This window comes from Mustela putorius, unplaced genomic scaffold (assembly GCF_011764305.1).
Source record: "Mustela putorius furo isolate JIRA1106 unplaced genomic scaffold, ASM1176430v1.1 tig00000743_pilon_pilon_pilon, whole genome shotgun sequence".
NCBI lineage: Eukaryota > Metazoa > Chordata > Mammalia > Carnivora > Mustelidae > Mustela > Mustela putorius.
In genome coordinates, this window is record NW_025421464.1 from 232,652 (window position 1) to 248,402 (window position 15,751).

The window sequence follows — 15,751 nt, forward strand, 5'->3', positions numbered from 1 at the left end:
TCTGAGCCTTGGGCGCCGCCCTGCCCCCTTTGCATAGATGCAGACACTGAGCACACGCATGGGCACATGGAGGGCTGGACCAGGGCCGCCAGCCGGCATGCTCTCGGGGTCCATCCTGGGGCTGGGTGCAGAGCCACCGCCTCCACTGACACGAGAAAGAAATGCCCGTTGAGGGCCCCAAGAGAGAAGAGCCTTGACGTTGTGGGCGAGGGCTCCGCAACCCTGAGCGGCGGCGCCACTCACTTCTGGCGCGGCCCTTCACTGGGACCTCCGGTGGGACCCAGTGGACTACGGCCCCGACCACTGAAACACGAGACACGACAGGAAGGCCACAGAGAGCAAGACACAGACAGGAGCAGAGGGGCTATGTGGCTTGACTGAATTCCAGTGTGAAAAATATATAGATTTCATGTTGTCAAATATAGTCAGACATTTATTTTCTCGGCAAAGCTTGGACTATTTCTAAGGAGACGCTACGCAGCTCCGTGAGTGCACAGCACGAGAGGCAGGGTCCACGGCCAGGCCCGGCTTGGCTTTAGATTGGGTGTGTCCACGGCCCCTCCATGGCACAACCCCAGCGTCTGTGGGGCAGCCCCAGCCAGGCCCCAGGACTTCAGGTGCGCTTCGGCTGGGGTGGTGGTGCTCTGCAAAGGACAGGTGGTCTGAGGCCCCAGCCAGGGGAAGGAGGCTTTGGAGGCACAAAGCGTGTGGCAGAGGGGGCTGCGGGCCCCATGGCTGAGCTGGCTGCCCACTCCCAGTGCATGCAGGGCCCCCCCTTTGATTGGAGGGTGCAGAGAAGAAAGGCAGAGCCCCCAACTCAGGCGGTGGCTGTGGGAGCAGCGGAGACGGGTGAGCAACCTTGGCAGAGAACCACAGTGGTCCCAGGGCCAGAGGAATGAGTAAGATACAGGGTCCCGCCAGCGCCCCCCGCCCCCCACGTGGGGCCTAATCTCTGAAGAGTGGGAGGGGCCACCGGACGGGTATAGGCCCCACAGGGGAGAAGGAGCAGGTTCACTTTATCAAATAATAGTGGTGGTAAAAGGTCAGCAGCTTTGCTGGGGGACCCAAAAGGTCAGCAGCTTTGCTGGGGGACAGGGAAGGAGGGGGGACAGTGAAGCTTCCCAGGCCAAGTGGCCTCAGGCTGTGAGCAGGGAGGCCACAGGGCTCCGGCCTGCCCTGTTCCGTCCTTGCCTGGGAGATGACCCGGGTGCCCTGCTTTGGCCTGGACAGACATCATGGCTTCCATATCCCGTCCTGCCGTCCATCATGCTGGCTTTTCTCCAGAGGCAGCTAGGTCTAAGTTTAGGAGCCCTCACTAGAATGCAAGCAGCCCCTCAGTGGAGATGCTGGGGCGCATGAGAGCCAAGCCCCAAAGTGAACATAGTGCAAAGTGTAAGCTGGGCCTGAGGCCCCCTGTGAAACTCAGGCTGAGCTTCAGGGGCCATCATGGCCTCTGGCTTCTCAAACCAGCGGAGGATTGCCGAGTCCAGCCCACCTGCCAGACTGTAGGACCTTGTCTCAGAAGGCTGGAGGAGTGCCCCTGAACTGCCAGCCCCTGCCTCCTCCTCTCGGGCCGGCAGAGGCTCCAGCCCCAGCACTAGCCTGTCTGGCTCAGCTCTCACAGGAAGAACGATCTGACATAGCCAGGAGCGTGGAGAGGGAAACAGAGCCTGGGGAAGGGCTCGGACAGACAGACACAGAAGCCACACTGCACTCTGCCACCTCTTGCCCATCACCGTCTTTCCACCGGCCCATGCCTGTGGCCCGACTACACTTCCGAATCCCAGAGCGGGGAGCAGCTGGAAGATGCTAGAACTGCAGCTGGGGCCCAGGGGTTGCAGACCCTGCTGAGAGTCCTGGGCAGGTAGCGTGTACTCTGGGCAGCAGCTGCCTCCACAGAAGGAGGTAATACTGGCCCAGAAGGCTGGACTGAGGGCAGGGGGTGGCTGGGGAGGAGGCTTGGATGGGCAGCAATGGGATGGGACCCGGGGTAGGGGTGGGGAGGCTCCCCTGGGCACCTCAGGCCCAGCCTCCCCACATCAACACCCCAGAGACTTCTGGGCAGGGGCGGGCGGCCCTGTGTGAAGGTCCAGGTGGACAGGGCTGGGTTGGGGGACCTCCCCACCTCCTCTCTCTGCAACGTGTCCCTTCCGTGTGCCTCTCTGCCTTTGGTCTTTCTTCCCTTGTCTCCTATCACAGTTTGGGGTGCCTTCCCCCAACCCTGACTCCCAGCCCTGACACTGTTCACATCCCCTACCCAAAACTAAATCAAGCAGCTGAGGCCCCCAGGGCGTGAGCAGGAGGAGAGCGGCACCCCTACGATCATTGGTCAGGCCGTCAGAGCCGCTGGCCAGGGCCGCACACGCTCACAGCTGGGAGCTGCTGGCCGCCTGGCTTGGACCCTGCTGGCCCAGCGAGCGGCAGCTGATCCTGCGGATGGAGTGCAAGGCCACAGTGCAGCAGCCCCGCAGCAGGGAGCTGATGTTGTAAATGGGCTGGCCCTGGCGGCGCTGGGAGCGGCACAGCCAGGCCACCGTGGGCACGGCCGGTACTACCACGGCCAGCAGATCCACGATGTAGTGGCGACTCCAGTAGCTCTTGGGTTCCTTCTCAGCAGCCGCCTCCTCCTCCTCTTCCACGGGGCATGCCACACTCACCGATGGGCCTGGGCTGGGGTTGGCACCGGGCCGGTGTGGGCTCGGCCCCCGGGTGATGGGCTCTGGGGCCTCTAGCTCGTCCCCCACCATCACCACCACGGCGGAGTTGCAGTCTTTGGGCCCTGGGGGTTGGGGCTCCAGCTCTGGGCCCCTGTCCCCTGATTCAGGGACTGCTCCGCAGACCTGGGCCTGGGTCACTTTCTCCAGGATGGCGTCCAGGTCTGGCTGGTACTGCACGAAGTCCGTCTGGATGGCGCGCTCCTGCATGCAGCTGACCTGCACGCCGGCCTCCAGGCCACACAGAAGCTTCTCGTAGGTGTTGCTGGCAGGGAAGCGGGGGCCCAGGCCGAAGCTGCTGTGCAACGAGCCCTCCTCGGGGCCGCAGTCCACCCCGGATGACAGCAGGCTGCTGGCCTCCAGCGCGTCCGTCCGGCTCAGTGTGTCCTCGGTCCCCGCGAAGCCGCTGTCAGCCCCATCCTCTGCAGAGGCCCCAGGGTGGTCGCCGGGGGGCCGGTCACCGCAGACAGCAGGGTCACTCAGCTTGGTGTAGGTGGAGCTGCGGGTGAGGGAGCGGGCGGGGGACCCGCCGGCCGACTCCCCAGCGCCGTCGTCCTTGGCCGTGCCGTTCTGGGCCACTTCCATGCTGTGCAGCAGCGTCTCCAGCTTCTTGTTCTGAATGTTGATGTCCACGAAGTACTTCTGCAGCCCCTTGTCCTTGTCGATCAGGTTGTTCTTGACGGTGTCGATGACCTGCTTGAGCTGCTTGATCTCCTTGCGCGCCTCCTTCAGGGCCAGCTGCGCCTCCACACGGTGGCACTCCTCCTCGATCCAGTCCTCCTGCATGCGCGACAGCTGCGTCTTCAGGTCATCAATCTCCGTGTCCCTGGGAGCGGAGAGGACACACATGCTCACTGCCTGGCCTGTCACTGCCGCCAAGGACAAGCAGGAAAGAGCTGTCACCAAGGACAGAGGGCCTGTGCCTCCCGGCCCAGAGTTAGACACAGAAGGCCTGACAGTGCCTCCTTCTCGCTCCAGAGGGGTGGGAGGTGGCCAAGGGCCACCCGGGGCCGGGGTGGGGAGGAAGGAATGTCCAGGCCCCTCTGCATCCCCAGCCCTGGAGGCCAAAATGCAGATGACTGCCCCCACTTAAATCCATTACCTACAGGAGAGATTAGACAAGAAAGATGCCCAGCATATAAACAGATGCCTACTGCTATAGAAACCAAACACACCCATTTAAAAAATCTTAACATAAGACAGTAAGAACGAAACAAAAAATTTCTCCTCCGTGGGAAGGGACATGGCCTCCTACGAAAGCCGGTAGTGAGGACTATCCACGGGGGGTCCTGACCAGAGTCACCCCCCTCGCTCCCTGGGGGAGAGGCAGCAGGCTGCCCTGCTTTACTGATAGAACTTACTGCCACTGTGTGTGTGTGTGTGCGGGGGTGGGGGGCAGCCGGCCTCATACCTCCCCTCAGTTCCGGGGACGAAACGTGGTGGGTGCGACAGAGGAAAACGGTGACCACAGGTGGCTTTTATCCACACTGGTCATCCCTGCTTTGTATCTACTGTGAGGGGGATGGGCCAGAACGATGGACAAGAAGGCAGAGGCCACTCCTGAGAGAAGAGGCCAGCAGCTGGCAAACCAGACAAGGCACCCCAAGTCACAGCTGAATGTGGGGTGCAGGGGAGGGAGGCGAGTTAGAAGCCCTTCCTGTTCAAGTTTGGTGGAAAAGGCAGCACGAGACAGGGCAGGATACAGTGAAGGCCGTGAGGGTAGAGGAAAGCCACTCCCGAGCCGGCAGATCCTGCAGGGTTGGGGGGCGGGGGGACACATCCACCCCTGCACCAGTATGGGCCATGTGCCCCACGTTCACGGGAATGCAATCCACAGAGGGTGTGACCATCACTCTGAGGGTGATGAGCCCAGCAGAGGGACCACGCCCGATCAAGCACCATGCGCTTAGCAGAGTCAGGAGAGTCAGATCAGGAAATGAGACCAGGAAGCGTGTGCTGTGCTATGTCGAGGGGTCTGGGCTGAGGCGCTGCGGTGGCCAGAAAGGTCAGCAATGGAATTATCTGGAAAGGGGCAGACTGGAGCGCCCAGCAGGACACAGACCTGTGATGGCAGCCAGTGAACCAGAGCTGCTCAGAGTGGAAATGGCAGACGGACCACCAGACATGGGAGACCCTTATTGCAGTTCATTGTAGGGAAACCCACTACACTAACGCCGAGTGCCAGGAGGGAAAGCGAGCTTGAGGGAAGGGATGGGGCAAGCTCAGTGGGGTGGGGCCCTTCCCCTCTCTCCTTGGAGCTGGTGGGACCCCAGCCAGGGAGCTCTGCCATCCGCACCCTGTCCAGGACATTGCATTTGAACTAAGCCTTGAAGGATGAGTTTGCCAAGGAAGCAAGACGGGGGCAAGGCCATCTCAGGAAGTGGGAACACAGCAAACAAAAGCACAGGGCATAGATGCTTCTTTACAGAGAAGGCAGGGTTACTGCAGGGATGGGTATCAAAGTGAACATGGGTAGCGTGTGCGGCAAAGGGCTGCCACAGGTCCCCGCAGGACTAACAGGTAGAGAGTGGCCAGGGATTTGAGGTGGAGGCATGTCCACGCCAGGGCATCGTGCCCAAACCACACAGGGCAGATGGGCTGCCCAAGCCGCTGGGCCAACCCTAGAAAGGAAGCCAGGAGATGGGTTGTCTGCTTCCTGAGCACAGGAGTGCAAGCGGCCAGGCAGACCCAGGCCACCACCGAGAAGACGATGGGAAATAAAAATAGAAATCCCAACTCGAAAGAGAAGGAGGCCACAGAATGCCACCTGTAAGTTTCTGTAATACAAAACCACAGCAGATCCAAACCGCATCAGCTCTCAGGCAGAGCTCTGGTCATGGAAGATGCGCTCACTCCTTTATATGCGATGTCCAGAACAGATGAATCCATAAAGACAGAGGGACGAGAGGCTACCAGTGGCCTGGGCCATGACTGCTAACCAGGAACGGCGCGGGATGATGAGAATGTTCTGGGACTGGATCCCAGTGAGGGTTGCACGATTCTGAGCCTACACTAAACATCGCTTAATGGTACACCTGAGAGAGGGGGCCTGTACCGGACGTGAATGACATGTCCCTAAAACAGCAGTTTTACAAAAAGAGAAAAGAAGGAAGAAGCCATGGTTATGTTGGCCTGCCCTGCCCCCAGATCCTGGGGTGGCCCAGAGTCAGCTGTGTGTTCAAACAGACACCGTCCAGAGGGGATGATGAAGATGACGGAGAGTCAGAGGGCGGCGCTGAAGCTGCAATGGTAAAGGTGAAGCCAGTGAAGCCGGTGGCCCAGGACGGTAGCAGCCGAGAGGGTCCGGATTGGCCCTCAGGTCTGGAGATTGAGCTCAGAGGGCACCATGGGGGCTCCCAGGGACCCCTGGGCTGAGTAGGAGCGCAAGAAAGGTTTCTCATGATCTCCTATCCTCCATAAGCAGATGAGCCAGAAAGAACTCCGGGGCCTGAACGGGTGGGTCCAGAGCCCCCGGTGACCCCCTGAGCAGAAGCCAAGGGGGCCCAAGGGCTGTTTCTCCCTGGCAGAGAAGGTAAGCCAGGAATATGCCCTGCGCTCCCTGCTCCCCAGGTGGAAAGGAGCCAGGGACCAAGAAGTGGCCCAAAGGGGCTGCCAGGCTTAGATTGGGAGAGCACCTCCATGGGTGTGGGGAGGACCAGGAGGCTGGCCGGGAGAGCAGCCGAGGGGAGGAGGGGGATGGCTGGGGGCTCCAGAAAGGGGCTCCTACAGGGCTTCGCTGGAAGGGAAAGGGCAGGCGGGTGCTGGAAAACCCTCAGCCGCTCCTTCCTCCCAGAAGTGCCCTGGGGCCCTGCGCCCTCTCCATGTGGTGAGGGCAGCGTGTCTCCAGGGCTGCCCCTGGCCAACGGCTCACCGGTCCTGCAGCCGGTCCTGGGTGTCCTTCAGCCGTGCCTTCAGGTGCCGGATGCACACCTCCTTCTGCTGCAGGGGTGTCAGGTACTGCTCCGGGGTGGGCGGCTTGACACCATGGTTGTCGCTGCACAGCATGTATTTCATGGAGCGCCTGCAAGGGGACACGTGTCAGCGGAGAGTGGGGAGGATGCCCTCACTGTCCTGGTCCCATGGCCACCAGATAGCTCCGGGCTAGGTCTCCCCCAGTGGCCCGTGTGGCTGTGAGAACACGCAGGTCTTCTGAAGGTAGGATTTGTTAAAGCTCTTCTGAATGAAGACCCCAATAGAGAGCCCGGGGCTCTCCTAGTCAGGGGTGAGGACACAGGACGGAGCAGGTGCATGGCCTGGCACCATGTGGGGCGCTCTGCTGATGCTGCCATCTCAGTCCTAGGGGGTAATCCCAGAACTCCAGTGTGTGGTCTCTGAACCCAGAGAACGAGGTGGGGGCCAGAGGCTGGCAGGGGTGCACCCCCCCCATGTAATTCTCCCAGGGCCTGTGGGGGGGGGTGGTAAGGACTCACCCCAGGGTAGAAGGACGCACCCCCAGAGCTGAGAGCCTTCACCGCTGGGCCTGCAGGACCCCGAGGGGGGACTAGGAGCAAGCACAACCATCTCCAAACCCATGCCCGGGTGCCCTCCTTGCTGTCCTCATGTACACATGGGCTTGCACAACTATGCACATGCATGTACTCGGTGTGCATAGCTGAGTACGATGACCCCGGTCCACGCATGCCTGCACACCCACCTCTGTGTTTGCACACCCGTGCCTCCCACCACCCTGCGGCCACCCTTCAGGGACACCCACAGGGACTAACTCAGCAGCCACACATGGGGTCACACACATGCAGATGCTTTCCACCCCCCACCTCCTTCCACATGTGTGAACACCCACGTTCTGGGCAGCTACTTGCTCACAGCTGTGCCCTGAGGTGGTAGCAAGCCAGGGGCACAGGCCGCCCAGCCTGGGTGGCACAGACGTGTGTGTGCGTGTGTGTGTGTGTGTGTTCAGCACTCCCTGGCCTCAGCACTGCAAAGTGGAGGAATTCCCACCCAGTGGAGGAGGAGGGAAGGCCAGACCTTGTGCCCATGAAGGATAGCACCCAGTCCCAACAACCCGTGGCCCAGCTGCCTCCACCCACAGCCTCTGGCCTGCTGCTGGCTCTGGGAAACCTCCTTGGACCGTGGCTAACAGCCCGGTGCAGGCTGTCAGGCAGCCTGGCAGAGTCCCGCGGCCATCCCACGCTGCTCCTTCAGGGGACAGGGACACCAGGTTTAGGGAGGGGCAGTGACATCCACAGAAGAAGATGGGCCCAGGTTTGCTGAAGCGGCCACACCAGAAGCAGTTTGGAAGGTTCCGGGGGAGCCATCTAACGTTTACTGAGAAAAAGTAGCGCAGACTGTCCGCCACTAGCGAGAACACGTGGCTAGAGGTACAGAGAAACGGGAACGATTCTCTCCTGCTGACTCACCTTGTCCTCCCTGGGTATGACTCAAGTCCTATCACATGCCGGCCTGTTTTTGGCATGACAAGGGGCACGTGTCATGGGTTGGAGCTGGGGATGTCCCCTCTGCGGGGCACAGTGCCAGGACTTGGGCTAGAGGGCGCAGAGCGGCGATGAATGGGAAGGGGCTCCTTCCCCGACCCCGGGCACACGAGTTAAACTAGGACAGTTAAGAATTGGGAGAAGAAGCACTTTTCACTCTTCCCATTTGCCAAGTGTTTTTTTCTAATATAGTATTTCATGCTCATACATTTTTAGTCATTAGCTCTATCTTTGCAGAAAATATATATAAATAACCAAGAAGGGGGTGACTGGATGGCTGTGGGTTAAAGCCTCTGCCTTTGGCTCAGGGCATGATCCCAGGGTCCTGGGATCAAGCCCCACATCGGGCTCTCTGCTCAGCAGGGAGCCTGCTTCCTCCTCTCTCTCTCTGCCAGCCTCTGTCTACTTGTGCTCTCTGTCAAATAAATAAATAAAATCTTATCATATTGGAAAGAGAAATTGAACTTTAAAAATAAATAAATAAATAACGGAGAAGAAGAGGATACTGTAACCCGTAGGTGTCCGCTGTTCCCACCTCAGGGTGCCTGTGTGCACTGAGGCCACAGCCAAGGTCCCCCTGCTCGCCCATAGCCGCCACTGTCCACATGGGCAAGAAGACCCTCCCATGGGGCGGTGCACAGCCTCAGGGCTGGGATCATCCCCGTGCACTGCAGTTACGATGGGCACTGCAAAAATCTGCTGCTAATGAGAAAGTGTTCAAGTTGCCAACTGGATACTATCCAAAACGTGAGCACATCATTGCATTCACGCTCCTTGTGCTTGGGGTGGGGTCCTGGCCAGGAGGCTGGGGCATGGGTCCTGCACACGTGCATCACCCATTACATGCATCAAGGTGGAAAACTCTGAGAATGGCTGCCTCGGCGCAATCTGAGTCTCAATTCCCACCACGTGGGACCCAAATCCTCATGGTGATTGCTCCCCTTTATGGGCCACCTGCAGACATCGATGCAACGAAGACTGCGGGATGTTAGCCCCACTTGAGAGGTAAGGGAATGCATGTTCAGGGACAGGAAATGTGAACTCCCAGTCTGCGCTCCCTGAGCTCCGGGCTCCGCTGGGGGATCAGGATGGAACGCTTAGCATTACTTCACCTGCCTCCCCAGCCTGCTTTTCTGGTTCCATTCTGCCATTCCTTTTTTTTTTTTTTTTTTAAAGATTTTATTTGTTTATTTGACAGAGATCACAAGTAGGCAGAGAGGCAGGCAGAGAGAGAGAGAGGGAAGCAGACTCCCTGCTGAGCAGAGAGCACGATTCCGGACCCAATCCCAGGACCCTGAGATCATGACCCGAGCCAAAGGCAGCGGCTTAACCCACTGAGCCACCCAGGCGCCCCCATTCTGCCATTCCTGAGTGCACAGCATAGCCTATGCCACATCCTACTACACTCAGCCTCCCAAGCCAGCTGCATCCCTGCTGCCATGCAGGTGGCCCCCACCCGAGTGGCCTGCCCCTCTCCATTCTTGCCTTTCCCCCAGGAGCACCCCAATTCTATGCACAGAGGTGGGGTGCCAGGGACAATGCTGGTGGCCCCCATGCCACCTGGCCGGCAGCCACAGCCAGTGCCATCCCCCAGTGCCAGCCGACAAGGTGTGGATACTATCCAAAACATGAACTCTCAGAAAACATGAACTTTCTACCTTCTTCCTTCCTGGCCCCGATGCTGACCTGATGCCTAGGGGTGTAGGAGCCTCTGGTGAGGGTGAGGACAAAAGCTGTACCCCAAGGATGGTGAAGCAGGAAGATGGGATGGGGTCCCCGACACTTTAGGGAGCTGCCTGCTGCTGGGCCCTGGTTCTGGAGAACATCACCCCTGGCTCGTGTAAGCCCCAGTCTTCAGGACAGGGAGTCCCAAAGCATACAGACGGTAGTTCCCCTTCTTTTTCTCGGGCAGGAACTGAGACTCTGGGGAAAAGAGCTGCTGGAGGCCTGTGAATGCTGGAGTCAGCCAGTGCCTGCCCAGCCACATGGGGCACATGTGCAGGGGCGCAGCTGGCCAGGCATGGGGGCAAGGGGGCTTACCTGGGCGTGGGGCTGCTGTCGCTGCCCTTGTAGGAGCCTGAGTTGCTGCTGCTGCTGAGAGAGGAGGTGCCGTAGGCGTCCCGCACGCTCACGGGGGGAGAGGTGCGCCTGGAGGCAGGAAGAAGAGGCAGGTGCTCGTTCTGGCTGGCGGGCAGCTGCGGGCACTGGGCAAACACCGCCAGGCCGCTGCGGCCCAAAGGGCCCCCGCTGCGGGGTCACGGGCCGGGGAGGGAGAGAAGCACAGGAGAGAGGGGGACGCACAGACATGGGTGACAGAACAGACAGCGCAAATCAAGATGGAAAACCAGGTGGAGGCCGCTCCTCCTGGCTCCCCAGGACAGGAAAGGAGGCTGGGCAGGGCCAAAAGTGGGGTCCCATTTGCCCTCGCTAGGGGTTCTCAACTTCCAGGGTCCCCTGAGCCCCAGGGAGAGCCCTGCAGGGGCTGACACGGGTGGGGCAGAGGGGCCATGCAGAGGTAGGGACTGGACGAGGGGCACACACAGGCCAAAAGGAAGGCCAAGCGGGACAGGGTGGAGGACAGCACGAGGCCCCTCTGGTCACTGGGAAGCTCAACAGCAATACTGAGGTGGAGGGACCCAGGGGTTGCACACGTCAGAGAACTTTATACCTATTGTGTCACTTGAGCCCTTCAACAGCTCCTGGGGGAGGTGAGTGTTAGCAAGCCTGCTCTAAGGCTGGGAAAACTGGGGAGATGACTTGCTCAGCAACACACTGTAAGCTGGTGGCAGTCGGGGGTAGGCAGAGACCCTCCCTCCTCCCACCCTCCAAAGCCAAGGGGACACTCACCTGCGGGATCCAGCAGAGGCCCGTCTACTGCCCGGCAGGGACATGGCCATGAGGCTGCGGGTCCGGGTGAGGGGCGGGGGAGGCGGTGTCCCCGGGGCTGAGGAGAGAGGGCGCGTTGGGGGTGCCGCGGGGAGGGCCGGACCAGGCCACGTCATCCTCTCGCTGGGGCCGCTGCCTGGCATGGCTCCTCCTCTTACCCTTCAGCAGGACACCCCAGGACCGAGTGAGGGCCTGGTGGGCCAGGCGCTAGCCACGGCGGCCTTCACCAGCGATGTTACCACACTCCTGCGCCCTGACTGAAAGTCTCGGTCGTCAGGGCCTCAGGAGCAGCCAGAAATCATAGATCCAACCCTGAGTTCTCCAGATGACTGAGCGTGGACAGCAAGCTTGAAGGCCTTGCCCAAGGTCACACGGGCATCGGGGCAGGGCCACCTGACCACCAGCGCAGCACTGCGTCCTCAACGCTACCAGCCAGGCCACCCGATCCCTGACTCGGACCCCACCCTGTGCTGGACAATCCTCCCTCCTCGGCGGGGGCTGAAGGCCGGAGCACTCCTGGAGCAGGACCAGGAACCCCAAGTTAGGCTGGGCTAGTCTCGACGTCACCTTCCCAGAGTGCCCGCTGGCGTGTGGCTTAGGGCTTCCTGTCTATAGGGGAGACAAGACAGACCAACAGACCGGCACACGTGTAGAAAGACATATGGACACACACGAATGTGAAAAGGTACCACATCCCTGCCATTCCGAGACAGGCTGCACACATCTCCGGGAGCATGCTTGGGGCCTGCCCATGCAGTGGGACGTGCAACTGCCCACCCCCCCACATGTGTGGGGCACATGGGCATGCTGTACCCCTCCATGCAAACATGCATGCTCACTGGCATGCGTCAGGATAGAGCACAAGCTCGAAGCAGATGAGGAAGAGGGCAAATGGTTACAGAAGCCCTCCTGGGGGCGGGGGCTGGTTCTTGGTGGGCAGTAGGAAGCAACCAGGCCTGCAGAGACCCATCCTTGGCTCTCTTGACAAGTGGGCAAAGGCTTAGGCCCCAAGGGCAGCCCTACAGGGGTTTAAGGAAGTGGGAAGCCCCCTTGGGGCGTTGGCTATTGTAGGAAGGAGTCCTGCACTGGGCGTCATCGCAGAGCTCCGGGAGCCCGAGATGGAGGGACCTGGACTCTGGGCCACCCCGAGTCCTGTGCTGGCTCCAGACAGCCCTGTTCCCTCCTTCCATGCTCAGAGCAGGGACTAAGGACAGGAGCCTGGGTTACTGGATACATGGCCAAGGACACCGTGCCCCGACCTTCCCCCATGCTGGAGAGAAGCGTTCACCGAGCCCCACTGCGCGCAGACCCCGGGCCAAGCTCATTACGTACAGTGCGCCATGGGCTCCTCCCAAAAACCCTATGAGGAAGCGCTGTGATTAGTCCCCGTACAGATGAGGAAGCTGAGCCTCCAAGAGGGAGGGACGCACCCCGCTCACACTCCCAGCGTGGGGCAGAGCCAACAGGGGGCAGGCCGGCACCAGCTGCAGAGGCTCAGACTGAGCCGGAGTCAGACTCCGGAGTCCCCTGGCCGGGCATCACCCCTTCTCACGTCAGGGCCTCTGGGGAGTCCGTTCGGCCTGTCCCGTGGCGGGGCTGCCTCCTAAGGGGACAAAGACACCGCTCAGGTGGCCTGTTTCCTGGCTGTGGCACAGAACGGAGCCTGTTCCCCTGGAGGGCCCAGACACAGGCAGCATTGTCTACCCAGAGGTGTCGGGTGCCCGGCGCAGGCCTGTGACCTGAGCTGCTCATCCCAGCTCAGGGAGGTGTCCCAACCATCGTGCCCTGGTCACGTGGACAAGGCCTCCTGGCACCGTCGGGCCAGCCCCCCGAGAAGGAACCATGGGACCTTAGTGCTCCCCACACTTGTCAGGAAGACCATCAAGGCACAGCCTACGGGGCCAGAGGGGTCATGTGTTATCAGATTTGGGCCCGACATGGCCCACCTGCATGACCAGACAGACCCTGGCTTCTAATCCCGGGCAGCCTGGCTTCCCTGGAGCCTCACCCCTTCCCTTCTTGATTTTGGGATGATGCACTGAGGGGGCAGTGCCTTCAGGAGGACTTCCTGGCAAAGGCAAGACTCGGGTCGGAGGACAGGCCTCACTCTTCCAAGCCAGCTTGGGCCAGGGTTGCTACGGAGCTCAGAAACTCCAGGTGGAGGCCCAGGCCTCTGTCCAGGGAGGCAGGCCACATGCCTGGTTTGCTTTGGAGCTGAGTTGGCCTCAGTACAATGAGGGCTTTGTCTCAGCTGTCCCTGCTCCTACCTCACCTCCCTCCTCTTGCGCTCCCTCTTCTTTCCTCCCTGGCCAGGGGTGCTGGGAAGGGGACAGCGTTTGTACCTGGATGGACCCAGTGGTCTCTGGGGAGCCCAGAGCCGGCCATTCCTCTGGGACAGAGGCGGAAGTGGCATTTCCCCTGCTGAGATGGGACCTTGTAGGCGGGCTCCCTTGTGGGAGGGCAGAAGCCACCCAGGCCCAAAGGGAGCCGCCTCTCCAGGATCCTACTCAGAAGTTGGTGTGCTTTCTCCAGTTCTCCCTCCTCCCCTTCCGGGCCCCAGAGAGGAGGCAGGTTGCCATGGTGCATGTGTTGCCCGTGCCGCCTGCCTGCTCCCAGAGTCCCCCAGCCCTGCGCCCAGGCAGCCAGAGCCGGCTGCTCGGAAGGGAAGGTGCGAGGGAACCCCTCACTGCGGGGGCTGAGTTGAGAGTCTCTTTCATCCTTTCAACACCAGAGTAAAGGCAGGCCTTCCCTCCAACCTCCTCCACTTCCCCATCCTGCCTGCACCATGACAACACCCACCCAGCAGGTCCCCAAAGGCCTACAGTGGGGGTCCAAGGGACACAGCAGGATCCAGGGAACAGGAGACAAAAGGATGCAGAAATAGAGCCAAACAGATCTGGGCTCAAATCCCAGCTCCGTCCCCTAGGTGCCTGCCTTGGGCAAGTCATACCCCTTCTCTGCATCTCAGCTTCCTCATCTGTGACAGAAGGCACCTCGTGGCCTACTGTAGCTGGGGCTTGGCCCAGCACTGTACACACTCAAAAGTGGGACTCGCCCGCATCTTGGAAGTTGATCGTTGCATCACAATGTCAGCTTCAACACAGAAACACAGTCAAGGCATTACGTGGCCTCTCAAGGGTCAGAGAAAGCGTCTCCAAAAAGAAATTTACACTGGGTCTTGAGGGATGAATATGAGTTCGTCAGTCAGAGAAAGCAAATGGAAGGGAAGGAGAAGGCTGGGCAGAGGCAGTGAGTTGTTCAATGGCATGGCAGCCGAGGAAACCAGGGCGCCTGGTGAGGTCAGAGGCACAGTGAGGGTGGGGCTGCAGGATGAGGCAGTGCCAGGCCACACAGAACCACCTAAGCCAGGATCGTGGGCAACAGGAAGCCAAGGAAGGGCCTTGGAAGGGGGAGGGACGTGATCGGACTTGAAGTTTAGAAGGTCCCTGAGGTGGGGGCCTTTATGGAATGTGGCTGGGCAGAACATAGGCAGGGAGACCAGGTGGGTTATCGAGCCCTCCCAGGTGAGAAGTGAGAAGAGCCATGGTCAGGGCGGCAGCAGAAGCAACAGAGATAAGGCCATGGAATCTCGAAGTGCATCAGGGGCCCCGATTGTGTAAAAATTGGGCACTACTCTTCATTCTGGCATTTAAGGCCCGCTTCTCTATACCCCTGCCCTGTGTTCTCAGCGACCCTCTGGGAAGTATCCGTCAGTCTCTCCTGCAGCTCTGCCCAGGCTGTCAGTCCAGCCTGCAGCCTGCTCCCTGCCCTGTGCTCATGCAAACATCACGTGCCTTCTGCAAGGCTGTGCCTCGCTGTCCTCGCCCCTGGACCTCTGCCCTCACTCACGGTCACTCAGCATGCATGCCCTGGGGGGAATCTCAGGGAACAGCGCCCTCTGGGGAGTTCATAAAAACAAACACAATCAACACACAACTCTTAGTAACACAGTGGTTTAAGCAGGCACATCTGGGAGGCCAAGAGTTGGATTAGATGGTCTCTAGGACACTTCTGGGTCCAGCCTTCTCTGATTCTGGGCTGTTAAGGAAATGATGCACTTTCAATGAATGCTTTTTTCTCTTTCCATTACTAGGGCTCCTGGGTTTTAGCTTCCACCCCTGCAACCTGAGAAAGCTGCACTCTTCAAAGAGACATTGGCCTTTTACTCAATGTCATGGGCGAGAAACCAGGCACTTGTATTAATCTCGTATTCTAGCTAATTGAAAGTCCCTGTACATACTAGAAATGATTTTTTTTTTTTTTTTTTTTTTTTTTGCAAAGACTCGGCCATCAATAGAAGAAGAAAGCTATCCTGAAATCCAAGGGAACAGAACAGCCTGTGTCTCATGACTCAAGCCTCTGACAGCTGCGGAAAGCAGAGCCTTGCAATCGACAGAACAGAACTCGGGAGGGGTCCTCTCTCTGCCAAGACAACACGAGAAGGCGGAACATTCCTCCCATCAAACAGCAGAGCGCCTGGTGCTCCTCGAATGCCAAAGCCAGGAGAAGCAGGAGGTGGAAGTCTGGCCCGGGTCTGTGCCAGCAGCCATGCTCTGTGTCTGCCTCAGAGGATTAGTGTATACCAGGGCTCTCCACGGCCGAGGACCTCACCAGCCCCTGCGGTTGTCCACACCCTCAGAGAAACTGAGGACCTTTCTCCCTGAACTTGGGAAGTGGGCAGTGGTGGCATTTCCCCAG

The 15,751-nt window shown here is 59.8% G+C and overlaps 1 protein-coding gene across 5 annotated transcripts in view; it reads right to left on the reverse strand.

Annotated features, from left to right (window-relative positions):
- Nucleotides 1–415: 415 nt before the first annotated feature.
- The window catches only part of SNPH (syntaphilin), a 34,821-nt gene continuing 19,485 nt past the window's right edge, over nt 416–15,751 (reverse strand). The window contains exons 3-7 of one of the 5 annotated variants that reach the window (XM_013053442.2): nt 12,386–12,413; nt 11,015–11,662; nt 10,208–10,315; nt 6,586–6,735; nt 416–3,540 (exon numbers count right to left, since the gene is read on the reverse strand). In XM_013053442.2, the coding sequence (XP_012908896.1) occupies nt 2,367–3,540; nt 6,586–6,735; nt 10,208–10,315; nt 11,015–11,196 (1,614 nt within the window). In that variant the 5' untranslated portion in view covers nt 11,197–11,662; nt 12,386–12,413 and the 3' untranslated portion in view covers nt 416–2,366. Of the gene's footprint in view, nt 3,541–6,585; nt 6,736–10,207; nt 10,415–11,014; nt 12,414–15,751 lie in introns of all 5 variants that reach the window. The other 4 variants (XM_045084000.1, XM_045084003.1, XM_004746757.3 and 1 more) reach the window with 4 other exon arrangements.